At 41.6% G+C, this 27,366-nt stretch overlaps 4 protein-coding genes across 4 annotated transcripts in view; all 4 read left to right on the forward strand.

The window, feature by feature from the left end:
* Nucleotides 1-1,178: 1,178 nt before the first annotated feature.
* On the forward strand, nt 1,179-4,751 carry LOC106613748 (E3 ubiquitin-protein ligase RNF126). The gene is made up of 9 exons (XM_014216322.3): nt 1,179-1,327; nt 2,546-2,604; nt 2,778-2,838; nt 3,059-3,297; nt 3,490-3,558; nt 3,694-3,763; nt 3,910-4,003; nt 4,168-4,283; nt 4,504-4,751. Exons 1-9 carry the CDS (start codon nt 1,253-1,255, stop codon nt 4,657-4,659), a joined length of 939 nt encoding a protein of 312 aa, XP_014071797.1. The 5' UTR covers nt 1,179-1,252; the 3' UTR covers nt 4,660-4,751.
* A 4,178-nt stretch (nt 4,752-8,929) lies between these two features.
* On the forward strand, nt 8,930-21,408 carry LOC106613749 (basigin). The gene is made up of 7 exons (XM_014216325.3): nt 8,930-9,240; nt 17,244-17,412; nt 18,195-18,283; nt 18,487-18,629; nt 18,890-19,163; nt 20,642-20,666; nt 21,270-21,408. Exons 1-7 carry the CDS (start codon nt 9,177-9,179, stop codon nt 21,322-21,324), a joined length of 819 nt encoding a protein of 272 aa, XP_014071800.1. The 5' UTR covers nt 8,930-9,176; the 3' UTR covers nt 21,325-21,408.
* Nucleotides 15,340-16,228, forward strand: LOC123724389 (basigin). The gene has a single exon (XM_082956806.1). The coding sequence runs from the start codon at nt 15,602-15,604 to the stop codon at nt 16,121-16,123; it is 522 nt and encodes a 173-aa protein (XP_082812932.1). The 5' UTR covers nt 15,340-15,601; the 3' UTR covers nt 16,124-16,228.
* Nucleotides 21,409-25,201: 3,793 nt separating the features above from the next.
* The window catches only part of hcn2b (hyperpolarization activated cyclic nucleotide-gated potassium channel 2b), a 68,198-nt gene continuing 66,033 nt past the window's right edge, over nt 25,202-27,366 (forward strand). Inside the window, exon 1 of the mRNA XM_014216326.3 lies at nt 25,202-26,280. Within this exon, the coding sequence (XP_014071801.3) occupies nt 25,388-26,280 (893 nt within the window). The 5' untranslated portion in view covers nt 25,202-25,387. The remainder of the gene's footprint in view (nt 26,281-27,366) is intronic.

Consider the following 27,366-nt stretch of genomic DNA (forward strand, 5'->3'; position numbering starts at 1 on the left):
GGCGTTTCCACTCACTACCAAATATGGTGACGAGAAGATACCCTTTGGCCGGCAGTGGGAGAAGATGGTATGAAATGGATTTTGGCCGACATTTTCTCATCGATGAAACATTTGATCTCAATACAATTTTCTGTTCCCAAAATTAAAATCTGTTACGTACAGAGTAGACTAAGTTTTGTAGACTTTACCCTTCGACATAGTTAAAAAACTTCAGTTGTTTAGAAGGAATGCAAGGGTGAATTGAGTTATTGCACATGCGCACTTTAGAGTAGGCGTTCCCTAGTACGACAGGCTGTGGTCTATAATGGGTTAGTTGTAAAAAAATATATATTTGTTAATAGACCTATACTGTGAAGAAATACTATAAGGAATAGGTTTTTATATTTTTATTTTATTTGTTTATATTCAGTTCACATAATATAATTCAAACGTATGCAATAAGGTGTCTAATATAATATACTTGTCAAAAACTAATGTAGACATTAATAAATGCATTTTTATAGCTTCCAAAATATGGCTGCACGGTGGCTTCAATACAGAGCCCCCTGTCAGTCAGCCAGGGTTTATCCACATCAATAGTAAAATCCCCCAAAATATGTAATAGAATAGACCAGCATTATCTATTTTTTGAACTGGACTCTGGATCTTTTAGTATTACATAAGGTGAAAGGAAGGTTGCCAATAGGTTCTCAACTGGTCACTAAATGTACCACAATCCTGTACATTAATATGAAGAATACTTTACCTGCTGAGGGGCAATATTTGCTGGATATCAGCAACAAAACAATATAGTTAGGACACAAAAGCGCCACCATGTGCCAATACTGCGTAGACCCGCCATCAGAAAAGTGAAATAAAACATAGCGCTTCATTATTCCCCGGAATTTCTTTAGTTATAATGTATGTTGTTCATGTTAATTTATTTTAAAAACTATCAGAAATGCATATTGGCTTAGTATTGCTTCTTACCTTATCATTATACAACAAACATCAGTGAAGCACATGAAGATGTTTTGTATTGCTATTTTACTGGAAACTAGTGCGACGAAATGCTAATTTAGGCCTACATAAAGATGCCATTGTTTTTCTTTAGCTACCTACTGAATTATACAGATTTAAGACATTTGGGAAGTTTAATGTATTTCATTATAGCGCGTCGTCCATTCACTGAGATGTAATGCCTATATTATAGTGAGCGAATGATTCTTGTCCCCTTCATTTCGCCGTACTGTCTCCCTCTACAACCAAAAAGATGGCGGAAGCACCTCCATGGCCCAGACAGTTTTTCTGTCACAGATGTTCGGAAGAGATCAGCCCTCGCCTCCCGGTAAGTAACGTTGACACGAAGCAAGAAGTTAAAGACAATAGTCGTGGAGAGTAGATACATTGTTGTTGGTCTTGAACGTTTGGAGTCCTTAGCATTTCTAGCTAGCTAACAGCCACTCTGGCTAGTATCTAGCTAAGCAGTACGCTAACGTGAGCTAACCAGATTGTCCATGTCTGGCAACTGACAGGTATCTAATGAGAACAAGTTAGCTAATATTTTAAGCTGGAAGGATGGTGTCTGAAATCAGAGACTCACTATCTAGTTAACCAACTAGCTGCATCTGATATGGTTTTCGGTTAAGCTAGCTAGCTAATTGGCCAGCCTGTCTGGAGTTGCGTCGTTTGTAACTAGCTACAGTATCTAGCTTGGCTGTGTACGTGCTAACTAGTTTACTTAGCTAGGGCATTACATTTATGTAAGATATAAATGTGACTCGCATATCTAGCTAGCAAGAAATCTGACATGATGGGACAAGCACTCTTAGCCAATGAATGCATCAGAACGTCCTTTTATCAGTCAGCAATGCTTGGCAATGGCATGTGATGACAGTTACCTCCAGATTAGCAATGAATGATTACTAAAGAATTCCATTCAGTGTCCAAACATCCTGTAGGCCTTATGACTACATCCAGATCAGCTGCAGCAGAGGACGATTTGTATTTAGCTGGTCGTGAGATATTGACTTAATTTTCCATTATCTCCAAGGAACAGTTTATTGTAAATATTTCCATTATGGCGTTAAGGTTTTCTCTAGAAAGCGTAGACATAGGTTGGTTGTTTGCTGGCATATTTCAATGGCAAATGTAAAATATTATGTCTAGTTTTGAAATGCTACAGTCAGTGACAATGGCATGTTGCATTCTTTCTGTGTGTGTGCCATTCAGTTAAATCACACCAGCATAACAGTCAGGGCCTGGAACAATCTGTCATAGAATACTAAAGGTGTGTCTCACAATGACATGTTCATCTGTAGGCTTTCCCCAGTTTGGTGCTAATGACAACTGAATTACATACTGAACACAACACAATTCAAGTCCTTCCAGGATTATTTGTTGGTTATTGTATTTCAATTGGATTATCTCATTTTAATGTCTGTTCTTTGAAGTTGTCCACGTTCATAATTGAATGTAGTGAAGTGGGGATTCAATAGCTAATTGCTCACTGTGTGGTAGTGAATGTGAAAAGGACACCTAAAGGCATTGTAATATTTGTTTGCAGGATTACACATGTCCACGGTGTGAATCTGGCTTCATCGAGGAACTGCCGGAGGAAAGAAGGTTTGTTAAATGTGTGATGGCAGGCATACTGTTGACATTCTGATTAAAGATTTCAATTGATTTTGTCACTTGGCATCACATAACTTTTCCCTATTATTACACCACTCTGGTCAAGAGGGTGTGCACAAATATAAAAACTAACTGTTGTCTTCTATGTTTCTCTTCCTGAACAGCAGTGAAAATGGGTCCACATCCACCATCTCCAGCGGTGATCAGAACCAACAGTCGTTTGAGGTTTTTGCAGCTTATTCATTCTGCTTATTGATAAACCCAGGCTAGACCATGATATTATCTTAGCAAACACAAAAGCACGCCTTTGTGCATTCTGGAAAGATTTCTTCAGTTGAATTTTGACGTAGTTGGGATTTCTGTTGACTATAAACATTGAATAATACAGAAAGAACTCCAAGTAATTTATGAATGCGGCTGTTTGTTAAATGTCCTTTTCTTGTAGAATGTGGACTCTTCACAGATGGCTACATTCCCATCGGGTTATGGACAGTTTGCTCTGGGTGTCTTTGACGACTCCTTTGATTTTGGAGCGGGGCAGGGAACAGAGGACAACCGCGACACAGAGAACCGGCGGGAACAGGAATTGGCATCACGGCAACGTTACGGCACCAGGCAACCTCGCGGCCGCCATGACATCCGGGGACAGGCAGGGAGACATGAGGGAGTGCCCACTCTAGAGGGGTAACCTCAGTGACTTGTGGGACCTTTTTAACTTTAGATGTGTCAGCAGTTCCCAGTGACAGGCTTGTCTCTTTTCCTCTGAGCTTTGATGATTTAGCTTGTCGCCCATGTTTTATGTAAGCAATGATAAAATTAGGTTTCATTTTTGGATGCATGCAGAACATAATCATGTTTTTTTGTCATCTTGTGTAGAATCATTCAGCAGCTAGTGAATGGAATAATCGCCCCTACGGCAATGCCAAATATTGGTGTGGGACCCTGGTGAGTACAATTAGTCTCAGGATACTGGGATGTACTATGCCCCATTTCATTTTTTTTAAATGTACAACTTTGAAGTCAGGAAACGGACTCTCTTTCTTCCATCTGACGTTTGTTTATTTATCTTCCTTTTTATAGGGGCGTGCTCCACTCAAACCCCATGGATTATGCCTGGGGTGCCAACGGACTAGATGCAATCATTACACAGGTACGTATCGACTGTTTACCGCTCACATTATTCAAGTTTCTTAATTTAAAAATATGCCTGCATATTTGCATTGTGAAAATGGTTGCGTTTGGTCAGCAAGATCTGCGCAGTATGAAATAAAAATTTATTTTTTATGTGTCCCTTAGTTATTAAATCAATTTGAGAACACTGGCCCTCCGCCAGCTGACAGGGACAAAATCAAGAGCCTTCCCACAATCCCAATCACACAGGAGCATGTTGGTGAGTGACCCTGAACATTAACACACATTTACAGCACAGTCAATTGCATCACCTGTGCGCTGGACTTGTTGTGGTCTTGTTCTTTTTCTACGGAAGTCAGTGCGTCATAGGGTTTGGTGGTGTTTTTAAGCCATTTACATCTTGAATTTGTTTTCTGTTTCCAGTCTCAGGTCTAGAATGTCCAGTGTGTAAAGAAGACTACAGTGCTGGAGAAAATGTTAGGCAACTTCCATGTAATCATTTGTTTCACAATGATTGCATAATACCATGGCTTGAACAGGTAAGACCTTTCCACTCATACACCCTTCTTTTAGTGCTATCATTGACAAAACCTATATGACCTTATGCTGACCCCCCCCAAATCACCTAACCACAAACATATATTCTCCTAGGCAAGTGTTAAGTGGTCAGTAAAAACTACTGGCCCTACTTTCAATTCTTGAAGATGACTAATTATATAGTGATGTCTTCTGTGTTTATGGCCCTGTGTGCTGACACAGCACGACACATGTCCAGTGTGCAGGAAAAGCTTGAGTGGACAGAACACCGCTATGAATCCTCCAGGTCTATCAGGGATGAACTTTGCCGCTGCCTCATCCCCTACACCCCCGTCCTCCACTTCAACCAACAACGAGAACTCAGCCAACAACTGCTAAAAAAAACATTCCCCACCTCACACCACCCTGTGAACTGCCCTGAGTGGGTGCCAGTCTCTGGCTGTAGAGGGGAGCTAAGAGCGCACACCCAGTCTCATCCTCACTTGGAGCGCTGTCTCACACTGGACTGGAGCCAGAAGAAATCCAATCAAATGAAAGTCAATGTGTTTCTTCCCCATCTGAGGCTCTCCTCAAGCCTTCAGGAATGGTGCGCCTTACCAGGTGGAAGGCTGACCCCCTGCCTGGGGAGAATAGGAACATTAGGGGCGGTCACTCTGGATAACCTCATCATGCAACAACAGATCAAGCCAGTTAGTCCTGCATTCTGAGGGCAGACAAGGGTAGGGAGGTTTTTCTGGTCTCCTCTTACCAAGACAGAGTTGTTTTACAACGAGAGGTATATTAATTTTAATACTTTGGATGCACAGCAATTTGTGAAAAATGATAAATATATTGCATTCACTTTTTTTTTTTTTTAAGTAGCATCCATATCTGTACAGTTGTAGGCCTCAAAATGGGAACTTTCAGGAGTGGAGGAGGAGAAAGGAGGCTAAGTATAGGATGTGTACTCTGTTTGGATTCTGCAGCTTGTTTCCATGGATTGGAAACATCTTATCAAATTTTAAGTGTTCTTTTTTTTTTTTAACAAAAGTATGTATGAATTTATCATTCATACTTACATTTTTTTTTTTAATTCTCAAACAATAACAACCCTACATAAACAAAAGACCAATAAACCGATGCACACAAATTTCAACCAACATCGACGACATTACACCTGCTCAGTCCCACCTGTTCCCACCGCAACCATACACATCACGTATGTCTCAACTACACTCCCCCTTCATCCCCTGGAACTTTCCAGTGCTTGTAGCACTATGCCATATGGCCTCAAATTGCACTGTTCTGATTCTTTGTAGCCCACACCTTTAAAATATTTAAATAATTTGATTCATCCACTGTCGTAGTGATGGAGGAGAATTTGATTTCCAGTTTGAGTATAAGTATGGTCCACCTGATTGGGTATCTCAGTTTCTTACTGACTTAAGTTGCACTGGTGCCATTGTTTTGCTCTTTCAATTAAAAAACAAACTACATTTGGCTTGGGGTTTTTTGGAAAATTTATTTGGATGCTGGATTGTCAAATGTTACTGAATTCCTCTAACTACAGAGGGAAAATCCATTGTAGTTAACCAAGCTAGACACATTCTAACTCAGCCTTTTCTTATTCAATCATACATAATCAGTGAGTTTCAGTGCATTTTTTTAATTTTTTACATTAAGTTAAATGTAAAAAATTCAGAAAATACAATTTTAAGTGAAATATTGATTTGCAGTTGATGTACACCCCTGAACAAAACCATTGATTTGAAAATAAAGATGTTTTGGGTGCTACCGCTCAATATTCAAGTGAATGATTCTATATTGATTTATCTGTGTGTGTGTGTGTGTGTGTATATATATATATATATATATATATATATATATATATATATATATATATATATATAATAAGCTTATCATAAACATGTCTGGATGGAAATTTGGTGCTCGGTAGTTCAAACATCTATATATTGTCCCAGAAATGATAATGCTATCAGACCAATATCTTATTGCTCATGGGTTATCTAGTAGATTTCAGTGTCGATTACTTATGCATTTCCTCATGCCGACATGGGTTTGACACTAGGTGGGAGTGTAATACAAAATGGCTACTGTTTGTCACACAACCCTCTGATGTAGTTGCCTGAAACAACAACACAACTATTCATACAGTTTGGAATTGTAGGTAATTGTTTTGTCACCCTATATAAAAACAAAGCCTTGTTGCATAATGGATATAACGATTGTTTTCAAGGGCTATAATCAACAATTGTTCTGGGACGGTGTCTCATACTCCCATTTAGAGCAATGATATGACATTTACTACCCTGAGAAGTTGTGAACTCACCAGAGGGTAATACAATGAACTCATGAATGACCAACACTGGAAATGACACACCCCTCTTTGGCAAGGTGTTTGGTTAAGGGAAAATAATTGTTGTCCTGTTTTTGTTTTTACTTGTGCGATCCACCAAAGGGCATGTATTGGATAAACGTTACACAACAAACACAGTGCCTGCTGTATTTTAGGACCAAATATTTAATTATACGGTATCTAATGTACTTTAAGTATCATTGAATATGCCTATTGTACAATACACCCAATGCAACATTGGTACGTCTCTTTTAACATGAACATCATGAATGAGTTCACATTTTCAGCTTCTAAAACAGAGTAATTAGTACATTTGCAAGAGTAGACATGGCAAATCTTATCAACTTAGATTTGAAGAATTGCTTGCCACAATTCTGTTATATTATAATACAAAACAATTGCTCAAGCGGTCAGTTCCTCCAAAGAAATGTAGTAGGTCTCTAGATTCATTGCCACTGATACACCTATCTATTTAGTGAGATTTCCTGAACCACTTTAAGAGTAAACCATATAAATGGTTGTCTGGTATTGTGTGAGAATAACATCCATGAGTGACATACCACAAAAAATAGGGAGAATTTGCTTTGTTGTCATTTTCCAAAGGGGGTTTTTGTCAAAAACAGAGTATGAATTCCCAATCAGGCCCTCATACCTTCATGGCCTCCTAATCATCCCCAGTTTCCAACTGGAATGCATCCCACCTCCTCTCCCCTGTAACTATTCCCCAGGTCGTTGCAGTAAATGGTAAAGTGTTCTTAGGCAATTTACCTGGTTAAATAAAATAAACGAAACCGCTTCCCCGATAGGCGATGTCATGGCGACGTTGGCTAGCTAAACTCATGCGCAGCCACACGTCATCGAGTCTAGCTGTGGCCTAACTGAGCATGTACAGGCCGTCAACTCAAAAGCAGTGGACGTTGAACACATTACCAGCAATGAACACATTCATAGCGTCAAAAAAAGTATAACCATGGTATGAAAGGGATGGGGCTCTATGCGTTCTCTGGAAAATAATGCAACTCCGTGGAAGGTCAGTTCCACTCTGCTAGCGTCGTGGAACACATCTTCCACGTCGTTCATTATTTTCCACAGAACGCATAGCCCTTCGTTGATTATCCCTTACACATGAACTGTTTTGGGTGGATGACTATTTAGAGTTTAAATACATCTTTATCTTTACAATCTAACTACATAGGCCTACATGTGAACCACATTTCCATACAGTAAGATATTTTGTGTACTCCATTTAATCACATTTGTTACAATTCCATGTTGCACAATCACAAATGATAATGAGGAAGGTACATGGGCATTAAGTAATGGCATACAATGGAGCATATCCCATTCTAGTAGCCTATGTACTCACTACCTAGTTATATTTTAAGAAAACCAACACAAAAATACAAAACAAGTCTAGTGAATGTTAGCAAGAGCTTGGGCTGCTATCTAAATTCCTTATCATCAGGATATTCATTCGTTGGAAGATTTTGGGGCGGCAGGTAGCCTAGTGGTTGGTCAATAACCAAAAGGTGCTCGGATCGAAACCCCGAGCTGACAAGGTAGAAATCTGTCATTCTGCCCCTGAAAAAGGCAGTTAACCCACTGTTCCTAGGCTGTCATTGAAAATAATAATTTGTTCTTAACTGACTTGCCTAGTTAAATAAAGGTATAAAAAAATGGATCATGTTCAGCTTTGTGCAGGAGAAGTGGAATTTCGATAGCAGCCACTTTCTTGACATCACTAGCCGGCTTCCACCCAGTTACGCAACCCTGCACCTTGGAGGCTGCTGGCCTATACACATAGACTTGGAATTACTGGCCACTTTAATGTCTACATACTGCTTTACTCATCTTATATGTATATACTGTATTCTATTCTACTGTATTTTCGTCAATGCCTCTCCGACATTGCTCGATCGAATATTTATATATTTCTTTATTCCATTATTTTACTATTAGATTTGTATGTATTGTTGTAAATTGTTAGATTGTAGTGCACTGTTGGAGCTAAGAACACAAGCATTTCGCTACACTCGCAATAACATCTGCTAAATATGTGTATGTAACCAATAAATATTGATTGTTATCAGCAGTAACAAAGGAGCGTGCCATTTTCGCGTTTCCTAGAAACAGCATAAATTGTCCGACTTGCTGTTGGTGCACGTGTACCTCCCTCGACTTTACTCTTCTGACTTCCGTCTACAGTCGGCTACTTTCGCCTTACCACTCAAACGCGCCCTTTGACTTCTCAAACCCTGGCCTTATCTGCTAACGGAAGTATGAAGAGTCTGTTTCCGCAAGCGTTCCCGGAAGTGATGCTGCGCCTCTGGGTTTAGAAACTCTGTGGTTTGGTAATCAAATCTATTTTGGTCACGCCCGAGCGTCATGTCATGTCATGTGTACGTGCTAGTTCACGACGTGACCGATTGAATTGAGGAACAAATAGAGGACGACCAACTCGGCCGATGGTGGAGCAGAGCTAACGTATTAAAACAAATTGTGAAAGTATATATCTGTGCTAGAAAAGGACGTCGTCGAAATGAAATTGCTGTGGGGTTTAAGTGCCCTCCTCTTGTGCTTGTACCGAGCCGATGCCCTGACAGGTAATCTTTTTAGCTTGCTTTCTAGCTAGTTAGACATCATACAGTCATTGAGTTAGACTAACTCGGTTGTGTGTGCCGTGCTAACTCACTGATAACAAACAAGCTAACGTTAGCGCTTTTCAATTATTGATTTGATATAGTGCTTTCGTAAACGTAGTTAAGACATTATTTTTACAGTTTAATGTTTTCACAACGTTTTTAAATCAGTCAGTCTTTACCATCGAGCTACTTTAGAAAATGAACCAGTGGCTAGCTAGCTAGGAAACATAATGTTCTTTTGTAATGCGTTAGCTAAGTTGGCTAACGTTAGCTAGTATAATGGTCCCAGCGTTACAAGCGTAGGAACCATTGATCCGTTCAGACAATACTTCCCCGTAGGGTTTTCAGCGGTTTGCCTCGTCCACGGTTTGCTCCATGTGAACTACAATTCCGACGCATTTAGAAACGTATATCATCCCTTGCTAAAATGTTTTCTAAACATATGCTGATATGCCACTTTCATATCAGCGAGACTTTCAAATAAAAAATATACACTTAGCTACTGTAGCAGTTTTGCACAGATCCATATGCTGTGTGCCAGAAATCAAATCAATCAAATGTATTGATATAGCCCTTCTTACATCAGCTGATATATCAAAGTGCTGTACAGAAACCCAGCCTAAAACCCCAAACAGCAAGCAATGCCGGTGTAGAAGCACGGTGGCTAGGAAAAACTCCCTAGAAAGGCCAAAAACCTAGAGAGGAACCAGGCTATGAGGGGTGGCCAGTCATCTTCTGGCTGTGCCGGGTGGAGATTATAAAATACCAACCTTACCATTATGCTTGTTTACAATGAGCTGCACTGGGGTAGGAATGCAATGTGGAGCCATTGTAAGATATAGGTCGGAAAACGCACCTCTGTGCAGGGATGGGATATGCCACTGTGCCCCAAATTGTACCTTTATCCATAACTGATACAGCAAGAATGAAATAATGCTTGTTTTCCTGTAAAACTGCCCTTCTCGTCCTCATACAAGCTAGCGTTTTGGAATGGTAGTGTTAGTCAATCAGCTCCTTTGTTCTACGTGAAGTGCAATTACACAATGGCTGCTGTGGCTACAGCTCAATAGCATGAGAACAAAAAGGACACTTTACCAGAACTAAATGCAGTTGAAGTTTACATACACTTAGGTTGGAGTCATTAAAACTAGTTTTACAACCACTCCACCAATTTCTTGTCAACAAACTATAATTTTGGCAAGTCAGTTAGGACATCTACTTTTGCTTGACACAGTTCAAGGGCTACCTTCAATCTCTGTGCCTCTTTGCTTGACATCATGGGAAAATCAAAAGAAATCAGCCAACACCTAAAAAAAAAAAATGTGTAGACCTCCACAAGTCTGGTTCATCCTTGGGAGCAATTTCCAAACGCCTGAGGTACCACGTTCATCTGTACAAACAATAGTACGCAAGTATAAACACCATGGGCCCACGCAGCCGTCATACCGCTCAGGAAGTGACACGTTCTGTCCTAGAGATGAATGTACTTTGGTGTGAAAAGTGCAAATCAATCCCAGAACAACAGCAAAGGACCTTGTGAAGATACTGGAGGAAACGGGTACAAAAGTATCTATATCCGCAGTAAAACAAGTCCTATATCGACATAACCTGAAAGGCCGCTCAGCAAAGAAGCCACTGCTCCAAACCCGCCATAAAAAAGCCAGACTATGGTTTGTAACTGCACAAGGGGACAAAGATCATTGCCATAATGACCATCGTTATGTTTAGAGGATAAAAAAGGAGGCTTGCAAGCCGAAGAACACCATCCCAACTATGAAGCACTGGAGTGGCAGCATCATGTTGTGGGAGTGCTTTGCTGCAGGAGGGACTGGTGCACTTCACAAAATATGTCATCATGAGGACGGAAAATTACGTGGATATATTGAAGCAACAGCTCAAGACATCAGTCAGGAAGTTAAAGCTTGGTCGCAAATGGGTCTTCCAAATGGACAATGACCCCAAGCATACTTCCAAAGCTGTAGCAAAATAGCGTAAGGACAACAAAGTCAAGGTATTGGAGTGGCCACCAGAAAGCCCTGACCTCAATCCAATAGAAAATTTGTGGGCAGAACTGAAAAAGCGTGTGTGAGCAAGTAAACCTACAAACCTGACTCAATTACACCAGCTCTGTCAGGAGGAATGGGCCAAAATTTACCCAACTTATTGTGGGAAGCGTGTGGATGGCTACCCAAAGCGTTTGACCCAAGGTAAACAATTTTAAAAGCAATGCTACCAAATACTAATTGAGTGTATGCGAACTTCTGACCCACTGGGAATGTGATGAAAGAAATAAAAGCTGAAATAAATCATTCTCTCTACTATTTTTCTGACATTTCACATTCTTAAAATAAAGTGGTGATCCTAACTGACCTGACAGGGAATTCTTACTAGGATTAAATGTCAGGAATTGTGAAACTGAATTTAAATGTATTTGACTAAGGTGTATATAAACTTCTGACTTCACCTGTGTTCATATATTGTCGATAAAGGTACAGTAGCATATCCCATTCATGCATCAAGGTAAGTTTTCCAACCCCAGTGCAGCTCACTGAACAAGTGTAACGGTAGGGTATTTTCTAGCAACCATCCGACGAGCTATACTTTCGCGACACTGTTCGATCACGCTAGGTAACTAATTAGCGTAGGTGGCCGCGTCTGTCTTCTGTACACCAGCGCTGTAATATGGCAGTTTGGGAACACTAAACCTTTAAAGGTGTGTAGTATTTGAACCTTTTTTTTCTTTTTTTTTAATGATTTCTTGCAGATATGAAAGATGGCTACTTTCCTTGTTTCCAAAATGTTACCGCAAGCGATGCATGTTAATATTAAGAATGAGCATCTGGGCTTTTAACCAAACTACGCCTGCAAGAAGATACTATGTTTAGTAGAGGCGCTAAAGGTAGTTGGTGTCTATGAATGGTTTAACCAGCTAGCTAATTTATACACATTGCAGTGATCAGAATCACTGCCTTGTAACGGTTAACGCTAGGTGAAATAGTTTATTTTGCAATTGGAACCTGCCATCTTCATAAAAATAATTTTATTAAATAACTTGATGACACTAGTTTTCCTATTTAAAACAACATTTACAGATAATATCTACTAGCTAGCGTGCTAATTTTTCCCGTGATCCAACACCACCTTTGGCCAAATATCATAGACGTTGGTTTATTTTTCATAAAACAGCCAATGCAGTTGCTTTTGGCTGGTTTATGAAGAAATAAACTAATGTATTTTTTTTTTGGTGTGTTGGATTTGTAAATTAGCAGACTAACCGGACACTTGTGTTTCAAGTCTCAGCTAGTTTTGTGTGAGAGCTAAAGCTCAGCTTGTGCTTTTAGCTGCAGTCTTTAAGCCGGTGTAGACCAGTTTGCCTGCCTGACTCATTAGACATTAACTAGCAGGTTAGCTGCTGTATCCTATATAAAGGCATCCCATTTTAAATAAAAAAAGTAGGCCTATATTTTACCTCAATCATGTGTAACCTTTTCTATGGAGATTAATAACATGCAATTGAGGTACAACATGCTACCTCATTTAAATTCACACAGAATATTACGTTTCTATATGATTACAAATGTATGTGAATGTGTTATATGAAATGTGTCAAACAAGCAAGAAGCTTTGTTTACAAGATTGTTGTGGGAGTCTTTTTTTAGCGTAGACTGCAACACATTTAGATTACCTTAATCTCATGACATTCCGTCACAACCACTGCCTTGTCTATTTAAGATTGTGCTGACTTTCTAAGCCTGGAAGAGCCTCAAGACATGGCAGTCTATATACATTACGCAACCTTGAGTACTTAATAAAGCATTGCATGCTGTGCATCATGCACTCATTGTTAACTTAGCCAATTCAGAGTGAGGGTCCATTGTATTAACTTATGTTCAGTGTCAAACAAGGCAGTATGTGGATTCATTATGATTTAATGTGTTTTGAACCAATTAATGACAAACATTCTAATTAAGGAACAATGGGGATGATGTATAATCTTATTGCGAGTAGATTGCTGGCTCCCTTAATTTGGTGTGAAAAGGGCTCCATTTTAGGCCTAATGGTTTTGGTTAATCCTACAAACTGTACCAAATGTTTGAAACTTGCCTCATATTTAGCTTTTTAAAAAGCAGATTTTATAGAGAAGTCCCACACTATAACCTGCCCTATATGCTCCCAACAATTTCAATTGGTAAACCTAACAAAAAACATTGCTTTTTGCCAGGACAGTCTGGGGAGACTGGACTTTGCATTGGGCCGTTTACTCTGCGAGGTCCTCCATTGACCCAGATATACAGAGTGGCATGAAAGCTTTAGAGGGCATGTCCCAGAGGACTGCAGATGCCTGTGAAGATACAGCACACAGGCAGTCCCCATGCTGGACGGGCAGTTTTCCGCTATGGCAACTCCAGATCATTAATACAATTATATTTCTACTGCGCTCCAGCTTCGTCTTGAGCAAAACTTTGGTTGGAGAAGTAGGTTATAGAAAGCAGGTAGCCATTTTCCCTTCAGTTAAACGAGGTCAGGAAAAGCACGTTTTAAAGCATTTCCTATGCAAATGAGCGGAGTCATGAAGTACGATGGGCTCATAAAAGCCCATTGATTTATGTAACAGAATATTAATACATATATGCCTCTCAGATAAATCTTTATTGCTAGTAGCATTTGTTGCCCTGTCTGCCCCTCTGCCCTGAACAGTGTGTTCAGGATTCATGTTGTTGGTTTGCTATTTTGATTGTGTGCCCATTTTCTGTCAGCATAATTGGTCACTGGGTAGGGTAAATGCTGCATACAAACAACTGTAATGACTATGATCACTATTTCTCTCACCTGTTGCAGGACATTTTTGGGTTAATGTTTTATATTTTGCAGTCACATGCCTATCACACCTGCTTTTGAAATGTACTATTTGTCCCCAGCTAAAATTCACACAAAATAGAAACCTAGTTGTTTACACTGAGTAGGTGGCCTGTGGAGCATGACCCTATGTAGTTAGAAAACTGTAGCACGTTAACTTGACAGCCATTCCAAGCAGTCAGTTAGGACTACATGTAGCCTACAGTACTGGTGAGTCACGCTCATTTCAGGAGGGGTATACTGGAGCGGTCTTCTTGGTCAGGTCTCTTTCCAAAATGTTTTTTTTATGTAAATTTTTTTTGGGGGGGGGATTGAACTTGATGGTGGGTTACAAAGTTTGATACAAGCTAGAGAAACTCATTTTAGGTATGATTTTCGTTCAGGCCTATGTGAAGTCACTATCTGCATTTACTTGGGTTTGTTTTGTACAGCATTTGCTATGAAGGTGACCTTTTTGTTATGGTTAAAAGGATCCTGCCACCCTTAGCTAAAAGGTCACATGATTTTTTTAGAGCCAGAGGCAGGCGTGCCTCCAACCCCAATCCAATTCACAAGTTTGACTTTGGACATGTTAATGGGTACATGCGGTCTCTGGTCTTTAGGGGGCCAACTAAAATGTCCACCTACCACCACACGTTGTTGTCCTACTATGCAAGGATACAATAAAGAAAGAGGGTGTGGCTCAGGCGTTGTCTGAACATGGTTGTCTTTGTTCAAGCAGCGTTACATAGGGATCCCTGAGTTTGTTCTGAAGCATTTCTCATTGATCTCCTGGGTTGTTTATTCAAGTGGGCCTGGATCTTGAAGGTATGCCAAGGTTTTGTTCTCCTGTGTTGATTTAAGATTGTTTCGTGGGCTTCGATAGAAATAACCCTACAGGGGGCTAACTCTACAGAGCGCGCCTCGAGCCGTGCATATGTTATTCCTCTGTTGCTCTTCCTGGGTATTAAACCCTGTACATAATGTCCTCAACGTCAGGTCAGGTGTTTGATTTAATAACTAAGCCCTGCACTTCTCACCACAATGACAAACTGACAGAATGTAATAGATTTACAGACCATTTTGAATCCCATCTGACGTTTTAATTTTCATCCATCGACTTTGCCCACTCGTGCGATGAATAACAAAAAAACAAACATTTTCAATTGCCCTTAATGAAATGTATCTGTTTTTATTAGTGGCTTTTGTCTTAATGCATGTCATTCAACTTTTCTATATCTGCAATGGGTCTGAGTATCAAGGACTCTAAAAAGCCATTTGGCATGAACTATTTTGGTTAAAAGGATGCTACTCAAACCCCTACTCTTTTCATGTGCCTTCTCTCATTCATGTGTTTTTTATTAACCTTTTGTTTCTTTCTTTTTTGCCTGCTTGCCTTTTCCATCGCATTTTACTTTCACCTCCATAAAATTGTCGGATTTGCTAAAAACCAATCTGAACCCAAATCAATGTAAACCACCCCACAATGGCCGGTTCAGCTGGTTTTGTCAAGTCGCCCCTGTCCCAGATGAAACTGATAGAGGACATTGCAGAGCTTCACTGTGAGGTGACAGGGAACCCCATCCCAGAGGTGCAGTGGTGGTTCATAGAGGGTGAGGAGCCCGACGAGACCATGACCCAGCTGTTCGATGGGGCGCGGCAAGACCGTGTCGGGATCAACGCCACCTACATCCTGCACGCCACCAGCTCCATTCACCTCTTAAACCTCACGCTCAATGACACCGGCACGTACGAATGCCGCGCTTCCAACGACCCTGACCGCAACGAGCTGAAGACTGCACCCAAAATCAAGTGGATCCGCTCACAGGCTAACGTTATAGTGTTTGAATGTGAGTGTTGGGAGGCCTTATGTACAGCCAGGCAGCATCTCCCTGTAGAGAGGACAGCGAGGGGTCCAGCTCCTGTCCCACACCTTCTCCTGCCCTCTGCCCTGTTTCACCCAGACTCCCCTACTCTCCCCTCACTGAGCTCCCATGATGTCCAGTAGTGGAGAGCAAACCTGACCACAAGGCGTGGCCGGGCCTCTCCTTAGACGTGTCCTACCTGCCGTAGCACTACCCTCAATCTGATGCCTTTTTTTACTGGGCCTATGTCAAAGCCTTATTTTAAAAGAATTAGGAAAATATTTCTCATAATATTGATAATACTGGTCATAAGGTCTGAAACCTGTAAATGGCTAGATCTAATTTTTGAATCATAAAATGTTAATTTTGTTTTTAAAGGGGTCAGATTATGGGTTGGTTAGCTTCTTGTTGGCTTCCATTTTGTCTATTTTGCTGTCTTGTCCAAGGTATAGAATGTGTAATTGATACTAACATTGACACTGTCCTGTGGTGGTTACACTCTTTAGACCTGTTTAGGCTCTTTAGGAGTACTAAATGATCTACAGGAGACAGCAACCCAGCTTTCTGATTCTCAGCCATAGGGCATCTTTCCAGTATTTATTGACAGTATTTGTTGTTTTCTCTACCTGGACCAAACCAAAAGATCCTCTTCTGTCAGTGGAACACCAACCTACCATACCTTGCCAGTTGCTTCTTCTGCATGTGTTGATTACAAGCTCCTCTCCCCATGGTCTCCTAGATTAACTTCCCTGTGTAACCCCTCTTCTCTTGAACTCTTTGTTCAGCCCGAGCTCTCCATTTTTAGGTGCCTGCCCATGTGATCCGCCTCTTCTTGGAAAGCTCTGCACTGCCTTTTATATTGTGCTGTTCTTGGCTTGAAATTTGATTATGAAAGTAATAACATTTGACAAGCTAAGCTAGACCTTATCAGTTGTCACTATGAAGTTTAGGCTAAAGGATAGTAAAGCCATGTCAAGCCCCGAACAGTCAAGGTTTGTGCTGCAACATGTTGGTATCAATAGAGCCTTTTATCCTGTAAACCCTATACATACATACGTTTGGATTAAATCCACTACTTAGATATAACATTTTTTTTTTGTCTTTAGTTACCCTAAACTATTTTAGCAATATCCTGTATGTGAAAAGACATGCAAGAATTAGTTACACTTGGCTTGTTGTCGTGGTAACATTACTACAGTAATGATCCTACTAGAAGTGATCTTTTCAAAGGACGGCTTATTAATATGTTGACTTCGTCTACAGATCCCTTAATTGTGTCTTCACCTATTGAGGTGAACAACCAGACCTCTGCCATCCTCTCGTGCAACCTGACCAACCCCCCGTCCACAGTCAAAGGTCATTACTGGATGAGGAATGGCAATGTGATCGAGGCATCCAAGCAGGACTCTGCTGCTCTCTACACCGAGTACATGTAAGTGCCTGCCAGGCAGGCAGCGTGTGTTTGCATGTTTGAGCCACCAGATGGACGGGAATCCCTCTGAGCTATAGAACGATTTCCCGGAGCTGGGCTCGCTGATTTGAGATTCAGCTATTGTTCTGAACCTAGCAGTCATTTCTTGTCATTATTAGCGACCATGCCTTTTTAATGTTTGGTCAGCAGGGCGGTAGGTCACACAGATTTTGACCGCACAGCAGCACTGAATGAACAACCACTCCAACCTATCCTCCATATATTTTCTACATGTTAGCTCTCCTTCACTCTATCGCTCGCTAGCACACACATACCATCCATTAATGGTAACACTCCAGGCCCTGCTCAGGCATTCCCTGCCATTTAATTAGCAGCGAGATGAACTGTGCAGCTTTGGTTGTAGCCTTGACAGCAGCACGGATAAGCGCCCCCCTAGCAGTTCCACTCTCTCACTCTCACATGATAACCATAATTCCCCATCAGACGTAAAGAGCAGGGAGGGTTTCAGTGCCGACACAAGTCCGATCGTTGTTACCAGGGGGAAGTAGAAGCGTTTGTAACAAGGAGAGAGGCAGTTTATATTTATCCGGTTGCTTCTCATTCTCAACAGCAACAGGAAGCCATTTGAAGTTCAGCCTGTTGGGGCAGCATCTTTTGTAGTGTGTTTTTACAGGCAAAGTGACTTCATGACTGGGATGTGTTTGAAGCCATTGAGTGAAGTCTGTAGGTCTTTGTTTCCCATCCTTAGGGCTTACGTTGTTTTTTTTCTCTCCCCCCATTAGCTTGGCTAAAATTGATTTCCATTCTGGTGGAGTATATGACTGCGTCTTCCTGTCTGATCCTGTGGTGAAGAAATCCATTGAAGTCAAAAGTAAGTAATCCGTTTTAACTTCTTTTAAAGTGAAGACTCTTCTACTGATGTTAGTTATGCCGCTGAATGTTACTACCTTTTTAGTGCACTTTGAGTATCTGAAAGCTGTAATGGGCTTATATAGCCAGTTTTATACAACTGCAGGTGTGTTTGATGAATCGCGGCAATCCAATAAATACCTGCATCCGTGTGTTTGTCACTAGCTGCTGTCCATGTCTCGGCCTACAAACGCTCTGAGCATGGAAATGAGCAGGACAAGGGTGTGCTGGTGTGTGTCAGTCATGGATATCCACTGCCTACTGACTGGAAGTGGTACAAACTGGAAGGAGAAGAAATGCTGAAGAAGGTATGCGTTTGCCATCGTTGATACACCATTAGGCTTAACACACTTAGTTTCACTGAGCCAGAATAACCCCTGATGCTGAAATGAGTGATTGAAGTCACATGCTGCAGTTATTTTCCAATGTTAGGAATCGTTGACTAAATCAATATCTTGATTGAAGTCACAGTAATGCCACACGCACTAGTACTATCCAAAGAGGTCTCTGCCCGAGATAAGAGTTGAGTATTCAATGACTTTTTGCTCCCTTTTTATGGCATTCTCAGGCCATCACCAACGGTACTGACAGGTATGAGATCAAGAGCACCCCCAACAGGACCACCCTGACCATCAACGACCTGGACATCGCCATGGACATGGGCGACTACATGTGCTACGGTGCCAGCGAAGTGGGCTCGGCCTTCGACAAGATCCACCTGCGCGTCCGTAGCCGCCTGGCCGCCCTCTGGCCCTTCCTGGGCATCGTGGCCGAGGTCATCATCCTGGTCAGCATCATCTTCATCTACGAGAAGAGGAGAAAGCCTGATGAGATCAACGACGGTACGTAGACACACCCGCTGAGAAATGCCGAAAAGAAGTACTCTTGTTTTGCCATGTGATTTCTGAAGTGGCATACCTCGCTAAGTCAATATGATTTGGCTGTGAGTGTCTGCTGCCCTCCAGTGGCAGAACACTCTTAGTTTCAGATGCGCTGTCATTCTCCAAAGATTGCTGTGCATTAGCTGCCATTTTAATGATATCTCAACACTTTGTCTTTTCTTAATGGTTTGGATATAGCAGGTTTACTGTTATTTACTTGGTCTTCTTGATTTGCAATTTAAATGTTTTCCACTTATGATTTTAGTAATTTCATTTGATCAAAAGCAATTGGTTTTCTATTAGAACACTTTTTTTTCTTCTTCATTTTGTATTTCTCTGTTCGCTGCTGCGTTTGCGTTTTGGTAAGTGATCAAAGCTGCATGTCAGATGGAAGTGGTTGACCAGAGATGAACGTAACTGAGAAGCTATGGGAATGCACTGCGTTCACTCGTTAAGAATGTACCTAATAAGGAACTCTTCCACTGGCCTTGCATTCATACATTGGACCAATTTGGGCAAAATTTGACTTACATTGTCAGACTGCTAAAACTTAGCCACATTTTTATGCCCACCAATCAATGTGTTTTTGTCATGCCAGTAAAAGGGTTAAATAGCCTAAGTCATGTGATTTATGTGGAGATGGAAATTAGGCCTAATGTCATGGTTTGTAGTGTTGGAAACACCTAAGGGTTTAGGGTTTTAAAGGTACAGACAGCAGTATGACATCACGGGGAAACTTCCTGCTTGCAGACAGTTGTTGACGTCTGTAAGCAGGAAGTTGCTCATGTCATATTTCTGTGTACCTTTTTTAATATCTTGTCTTGCATGCCATCTGCATCTTGATCTCATGCATGACAAGTAATTTACATTTTTTATAATAGGGATATCATTTCATTGATCTCATTCATTGCCTGAGGGCACCTATTCTTTGATTTAACCGGTGACTGAACGGTCATGTCCAGACGGTTCCTTTTAATCTGCAGTATGCCTGTACGCTTTGTTTAGAACCGTTTTCGGTGTTGCATTGTCCCTGCAAGTTTTCTCTTTTCACTTGGTTGTCCTGTTTGCGTTATTTTGAGTGATGTTTAGAACAGATTGTTCCTGATCGACGATATGGTATCATAGTTGGGATACAGTGTAGGTAGATTTGTCATAACTGCAGTTTTCTTTTTAAATGAAATTAAGTTCAAGCGATGTAACTGTATTTGCTTATTGTAGATAGAACTATGGCAGTGTATGCTTGTTTTGCTTAATTGACTGTAATCACTTGACAATGGCCTACTTAAAGAAATATTTGGAACTTTGTCACCATTTCCATTGTCTGTGGAAAGCATTCTTTCTCCATGCCTTGCTCTCATTAGAATGTCTCCCTACCAGACAGTCTCTGACCAATTCAGCTGTTGACACATCTTTTCTCTTGTCCCTGTGCTGCTTTATAGATGAGGACTCAGGTTCTGCTCCCCTGTAAGTACACATTTTACACTGACATGTAAAAATGCAATACAATTCATATCTCACGAAGAAAATATATAAATGGGCCTCCCGAGAGGCGCAAGGGTCTAAGGCACAGCATCGCAGTGCTAGAGGCGTCACTACAGACCTGGGTTCGATCCCAGGCTGTCGCAGGTGGCCGTAACCGGTAGACCCATGAGGCAGCACACAATTGGCACAGCGTCGTCCGGGTTAGGGGAGGGTTTGGCCGGCCGTGATGTCGGTGTCCCATCGTGCTCTAGCGACTCCTGTGGCGGGCCGGGCGCACGCACGCTGACTTCGGTTGCCAGGTGTACGGTGTTTCCTCCGACACATTGGTGCGGCTGGCTTCGGGGTTAAGCGGGCAGTGTGTCAAGAAGCAGTGCGGCTTGGCAGGGCCGTGTTTCGGAGGACACATGGCTCTCGACCCTCGCCTGAGTTAGTACAGGAGTTGCAGCGATGGGACAAGACTGTAACTACCAATTTGGGTATCACGGAAAAGGGATAAAAAAAAAAATTGGTGCCCCCCCCCCCCCCAAAATAAAGATATACATTGCTGTATTGTTTGTAAAGTTCTGGATGAAAAATGTCTTTCAGGAAAAGCAATGCTGCTACAAACCACAAGGATGTCAGGCAAAGGAACTCCAACTGAGAGAAGATGAGAGGTGTGTGTGTGTGTGTGTGAGGGCTTTTAGAATCAACCCACTCGACTGGATGAGCCTATTTCAAATACATTTATTCTGATTGCAAAATCAAAGCAGTAAACCTCCTGTAGAGGTTGAGCTCTCAATCTAATTGTCAGTCCCCTTTCTTTCCTGACAGATGTCATCAGGATGATCTATCTTCCAGGATGAAGATCATTTGCTGAGCGTCACATAATCTAGTGCACCCTGCGAATTTTAAACAACTTTAAATTTAAAAATTCTTGAACGTTGATGTCTTGAGAAATGGACTGAATTGTCCTCTTCTATATTTCTCTCCATATTGTGCTTTCGGCTTAAGGCCATTGGCAAAAAAAAACATGTTTTTGCATGACTTTTATTGCCGTTCTAGAAGTGTTTGTTCGTAGTGAAGTCCATTGTAAACGTTTACGTGGGAATGATCTATTGGTGGTTTTTCTATTTGTGCTTATAGCTTCCTCCACTGTCCTTCACTTCTAAATATCTGCTCTTATATTTGCAAGCGTGAACAGCCACCTGTTAAGCAACATGGATCCTGCTAAGAATGAGAAATGTTTGGACACTGACAAGCTTTTGCCCCAGGCCCTATTACCACACCTGACTCCAATAATCAACTAATCATTGTCTTCAGTTTAGAATGCAATTAGTTTAATCAGGTCTGTTTAGATATAGGGCTGGGTGGAAATGACATTAATCAGGCCCCTGAACTGGAGTGGCCCATCCCTGCTGTAGGTAAAGTAATGACTTGAAGCCTTTGACTTCAGATGTGTGCCCTGACCCTTCAACATCACATAGTTGGCTGAGTTATAGGATACACCTTAACACAGTCCATTTTACTTCCTCCACTGTGTTTGATTTTCCGCAGTGGAAGTTATAATACTGTAGGTAGTTCCTAAATTAAACGCAGCAGGTAGGATTAGAATGCAATTTCCCCTGAGTTTCTGCTGTATTTAATACATGCGCTGTTGAGATTTTAAAAGGCTAATCATTGCAAAACAAAATACAAGCTTTTTGGAGTTTTACTACTTATTAAAATGTTATAAGGTGTAGTTTTGAATTGTCTGCTTTTTTTTGCCATAGTCACATCCATAGTAATACTTCCTGAAAAAGGACCAAGTGTAAGAGATGGGTTTTCTGCTTCTGAACAACGACAAATTCTAATACTAATGTATTAATCAGAATTGAAGGCGATTTTTAAATGGTTTGTTTTTTTGAAGGGTATGTGGAACCTAAACATGATTGACACTAATGAAGCATTGTCCTTTTTCTAACCTCCACTTTGTAGACAACTCAGAAGCCACATGTTGCACTAACCTGATTTAGTGTTGTGACTGGATGTGCACTGTTAGTTTAAGACGTACATGTGAAAATATGACTTTGTCAATTATTTAGCCTAAAAGTAACCAATTAGATTCAACACAACTGTACCAATTTGCACAATCTCAATAAAGTGATCTGATTTAAGAGACGTGGTCTGTCTGTTACTGCTTGAATAAGATGGACATTTTGGTTTATTTCCTCATGGGCAATATGCTATAGGCCATCCCACATGTAAAGCTATGAAGTTACTGTTTTTAAGTGCCCTGGATGGTCGTTGGTGATGGGTTTGTAGAGCAAGGTGTTGGTCCTCTGGTAAATGGCATGACTTGAAGCTGGCATACATACAGAAGGAGTTACCTAATGGTAAAGGAGTAGTCTTGGAAATTCCAGACCTACGACAACAGCATTACGTAAAGTCGTGTCCAAAAGTTTTGAATGACACAAATATTGATTTTCACAAAGTCTTCTGCCTCAGTTTGTATGATGGCAATTTGCATATACTCCCGAATGTTATGAGGAGTGATCAGATGAATTGCAATTAATTGCAAAGTCCCTGTTTGTCATGCAAATGAACTGAATCCCCCAAAAACATTTCCACTGCATTTCAGCCCTGCCACAAAAGGACCAGCTGACATGTCAGTGATTCTCTCGTTAACACAGGTGTGAGTGTTGACGAGGACAAGGCTGGAGCTCACTGTCATGCTGATTGAGTTCGAATAACAGACTGGAAGCTGGGTGGTGCTTGGAATCATTATTCTTCCTCTGTCAGCCATGGTTACCTTCAAGGAAACACGTGCCGTCATCATTGCTTTGCACAAAAAGGGCTTCACAGGCAAGGATATTGCTGCCAGTAAGATTGCGCCTAAGTCAACCATTTATCGGAGCATCAAGAACTTCAAGGAGAGCGGTTCAATTGTGAAGAAGGCTTCAGGGCACCCAAGAAAGTCCAGCAAGCGCCAGGACCGTCTCCTAAAGTTGATTCAGCTGCGGGATCGGGGCACCACCAGTACAGAGCTTGCTCAGGAATGGCAGCAGGCAGGTGTGAGTGCATCTGCATGCACAGTGAGGCGAAGACTTTGAGGATGGCCTGGTGTCAAGAAGGGCAGCAAAGAAGCAACTTCTCTCCAGGAAAAACATCAGGGACAGACTGATATTCTGCAAAAGGTACAGGGATTGGACTGCTGAGGACTGGGGTGTAGTCATTTTCTCTGATGAATCCCCTTTCCGATTGTTTGGGGCATCCGGAAAAAAGCTTGTACGGAGAAGACAAGGTGAGCGCTACCAGTCCTGTGTCATGCCAACAGTAAAGCATCCATCCATGTGTGGGGTTGCTTCTCAGCCAAGGGAGTGGGCTCACTCACAATTTGCCTAAGAACACAGCCATGAATAAAGAATCAACACATCCTCCGAGATCAACTTCTCCCAACCATCCACGAAGTTTGGTGACGAACAATGCCTTTTCCAGCATGATGGAGCACCTTGCCATAAGGCAAAAGTGATAACTAAGTGGCTCAGGGAATAAAACCAATATTTTGGGTCCATAGCCAGGGAACTCCAGACCTTAATCCCATTGAGAACTTGTGGTCAACCCTCAAGAGGCGGGTGGACAAACAAAAACCCACAAATTCTGACAAACTCCATGCATTGATTATGCAAGAATGGGCTGCCATCAGTCAGGATGTGGCCCAGAAGTTAATTGACAGCATGCCAGGGCAGATGGCAGAGGTCTTGAACAAGAAGGGTCAACACTGCAAATATTGACTCTTTGCATCAACTTCATGTAATTGTCAATAAAAGCCTTTGACACTTATGAAATGCTTGTAATTATACTTCAGTATTCCATAGTAACATCTGACAAAAATATCTAAAGACGCTGAGGCAGCTAACTTTGTAGAAATTAATATTTGTCATTCTCAAAACTTCTGGCCACAACTGTATACTGGAACATTGCTTATGTTGTGGGAGGCAATTTGTCTGCCTAGGTCCTAGGGAGACTAGTAAATGAGTGGACTAAAAGTCTGATTTCATAGTCCAAACCGATATAGACTCGCTGTACAATATTACATCAGTAGGCCTACACATCCAAATAATTCTGAGAAGATTCGACACCAGAGGGTGCCATTTAATCATCAGTGGAGGAACCATTGTGATTCTAGGTGGCATGGTTGACGTAGCCTATCAATGTGTTAGAATAAATCGACATCTGTACTGGTGGATATTGTAGCCTATATTGGCACATATTCCATTTCTCAGGTGAAGTAATCCAACAGTATTATTTGGTGATTACACATGCATGCTGTGCATAAAATGGAGTAAATTTGCCGATGTGCTGATCGATTGACCTTTCAAGGCTACTATTGCATTTGAATGTTTCAAACTATTTGTATTGAAAATACAATATTCAAAACAGATATATAAAATATTTCACACTTGTATGACTTTTTTTTCATCACTTTCTTTGGTTCACCATGCTGTCATCTCACATTGGAACTTTCCCTTGGATGTCATTCGAGAGGAGTGCTCTAGGTAATAGGACGGGCTCTCCGTTTCACTGTGACATGAAACGAATAGCCAGATTGCAGCCATAGCAACGCCACTGGTGCTGTATCCTAAAGTGGTTTCCACTGGATACAATAGGCTGGGGCTGCTTTGAACTCGTCGCCGCCCAGCCACGCAAAGGTTCCGAAGGCGCGCACTCTATTCCCGCGCGCTGTTATGGCCGAGGATGGAGAAGATGAGTCCAAATTCCAGCAGCCTCTATTGTGCGGAACCGGCTCCGTTGGTGGCGGAGGCGATAGGAACGGTCTAAGTTTGAAGATGAAGCAATTTACGCCAGGAGGGGGAGCATCGTCAACAGCGCGCAAGAACTCCAACAATGAGCTGTGGTTCATGCAAGGCGAAGATTCCGCACCTTGTGCTCCTACAGGCGCCACAAACTGTGCTCTGTTATGCCAGGGAGATGCTGCTGCCCGTGGCGGCTCATACTATAGGGCTGGAGGGGACTCAGCCACAGGATCAGCGGTAACCGGGTTGGCTACTTGTTGGACAGGTGAAGGCACTACCGGTGTGATATGCAACAACAACGGAGATTGCAGAAGGGACCCCAACATTTCAGGGAGCCTGTCCTCCATCGTCTCTAGGCAGGAGAAACGGACAGGTGGAATCGTTGCACCGGACAACGGGAAAAGGCCAACCAGATGTAATTCCAGAGTCGCCAGCATGGACGGTTCGATCACCTCAGCCGGGTCCTTAGCACAGGGGCAAGGGCCCGAGGTGGCCGGGGCCACAACTACTGGCAATGAGAAAAAGGACTCCAGAGTTTCCTTCTCAAATGCCCCTAATAGAAAATCATCGTCCTCTGTGCAGAACCAACAGAACAGGAGTTCTCTCGCATTTTTTAAATCTGAGGATGGACCCCAGATTGTGCCAGATGATGGGGAACCGCAGGACAATCGGACTTATATGCAGCGCCAATTTAGTTCCATGCTTCAGCCTGGAGTTAATAAATTTTCCCTGCGTATGTTTGGGAGCCAAAAAGCGGTGGAAAAGGAACAAGAGCGCGTCCAATCGGCCGGTAATTGGATTATTCATCCATACAGCGATTTCAGGTATGGGTTGAGTCAAGTGCCACTCTGAGGTGGGCTAAAATTGGTCATGTGATCTATGGGCTAAACAATTTAGCCAATAAGTAACTTGAATATAAATTAACATAAACTACTTCCAATGCTTTATAACAAATTGGTTATGAGATGTTAAATTATAAGATTTGTTGACATCCATTTTGACGTTTGCTGTCAGTGCGGTCTGCTGCTTTTCATGAGTAACGCATTGCCACTAAATGTCAAATTAGGCAACATATATTGGGAGAACAACACCGAATCTAAAAGCTGAAAAGGTATGTTGCACATTCTCATAATTTCGCAGTGTTGATATATTGGGGTCTAAAGACCTAGTCCATGGAAAATACTTGATTTAGGGATGAGAGTTGCGTTGCTGAAACATCAGTAGTTTATAAGGAAAGGCCTATTTATGTCTCGAGATTTACAGTGAGGACGCGTGCGTAAATCAGCTGACCAAAAGGCCTTGTTGGTGAAGTTACTTGGCAAACATATACCGCATGAAATAAATCTAAAACACCCCCACTGTTGATAAAATGTGTCCCAGGTTATCACCTTTATGAAATGCTACATGCGCTTTTTATTAATGGTAGCCTATTATAACGCGTTTCCCTCAGATTCCCTAATAATATAGTCATATTACAAGCAGGGATGGGCATCTTTGATGGGGGTGGGGGCCACAAAAAGTCTGAGCTCATCATGAGAAATGTTTGCTGTTTTTAATATGATATCTGAGTGACACTAACAAAATCAATTGGGGGGGGACGCCATTAATTCTACGATGATAGCAAGCTTAGATAGCTGGCCTCTAAATTAATTTAGCAATATTTAGTTTTTCTGGGCTGACATGGGCTAATTGACTGAGTGTAAAACTGCTGATGCACAGCCAAATCTCTGAATTGCACCTTGTGTACTCTACTACTCTAAATCGCAACAGTAAATTGAGACCCTGACTGAGTTCTTAAAAACACTATGTGTGTGTGTGTGTGTGTGTGTATTTGTGTGTGTGTGTACCAGTCGAAAGTTTGTACACAACTACTCATTCAAGGGTTTTTCTTTATTTTTACTATTTTCTAC

Source organism: Salmo salar, chromosome 10, assembly GCF_965601325.2.
Source record: "Salmo salar chromosome 10, fSalSal1, whole genome shotgun sequence".
In the NCBI taxonomy this organism is placed as follows: Eukaryota; Metazoa; Chordata; class Actinopteri; order Salmoniformes; family Salmonidae; genus Salmo; species Salmo salar.

What these genes read in the sequence shown, in the direction of transcription:
- LOC106613748 (XM_014216322.3), top strand. Translation starts at nt 1,253, where the DNA reads ATGGCGGAAGCACCTCCATGGCCCAGACAGTTTTTCTGTCACAGATGT. An exon ending in AATATTGGTGTGGGACCCTG is followed by an intron (nt 3,559 to 3,693) that starts GTGAGTACAATT and finishes TCCTTTTTATAG; the next exon opens with GGGCGTGCTCCACTCAAACC. An exon ending in TAGATGCAATCATTACACAG is followed by an intron (nt 3,764 to 3,909) that starts GTACGTATCGAC and finishes TGTGTCCCTTAG; the next exon opens with TTATTAAATCAATTTGAGAA.
- LOC106613749 (XM_014216325.3), top strand. Translation starts at nt 9,177, where the DNA reads ATGAAATTGCTGTGGGGTTTAAGTGCCCTCCTCTTGTGCTTGTACCGA. An exon ending in CCGAGCCGATGCCCTGACAG is followed by an intron (nt 9,241 to 17,243) that starts GTAATCTTTTTA and finishes CTTCGTCTACAG; the next exon opens with ATCCCTTAATTGTGTCTTCA. An exon ending in GAGAAGAAATGCTGAAGAAG is followed by an intron (nt 18,630 to 18,889) that starts GTATGCGTTTGC and finishes TGGCATTCTCAG; the next exon opens with GCCATCACCAACGGTACTGA.
- LOC123724389 (XM_082956806.1), top strand. Translation starts at nt 15,602, where the DNA reads ATGGCCGGTTCAGCTGGTTTTGTCAAGTCGCCCCTGTCCCAGATGAAA.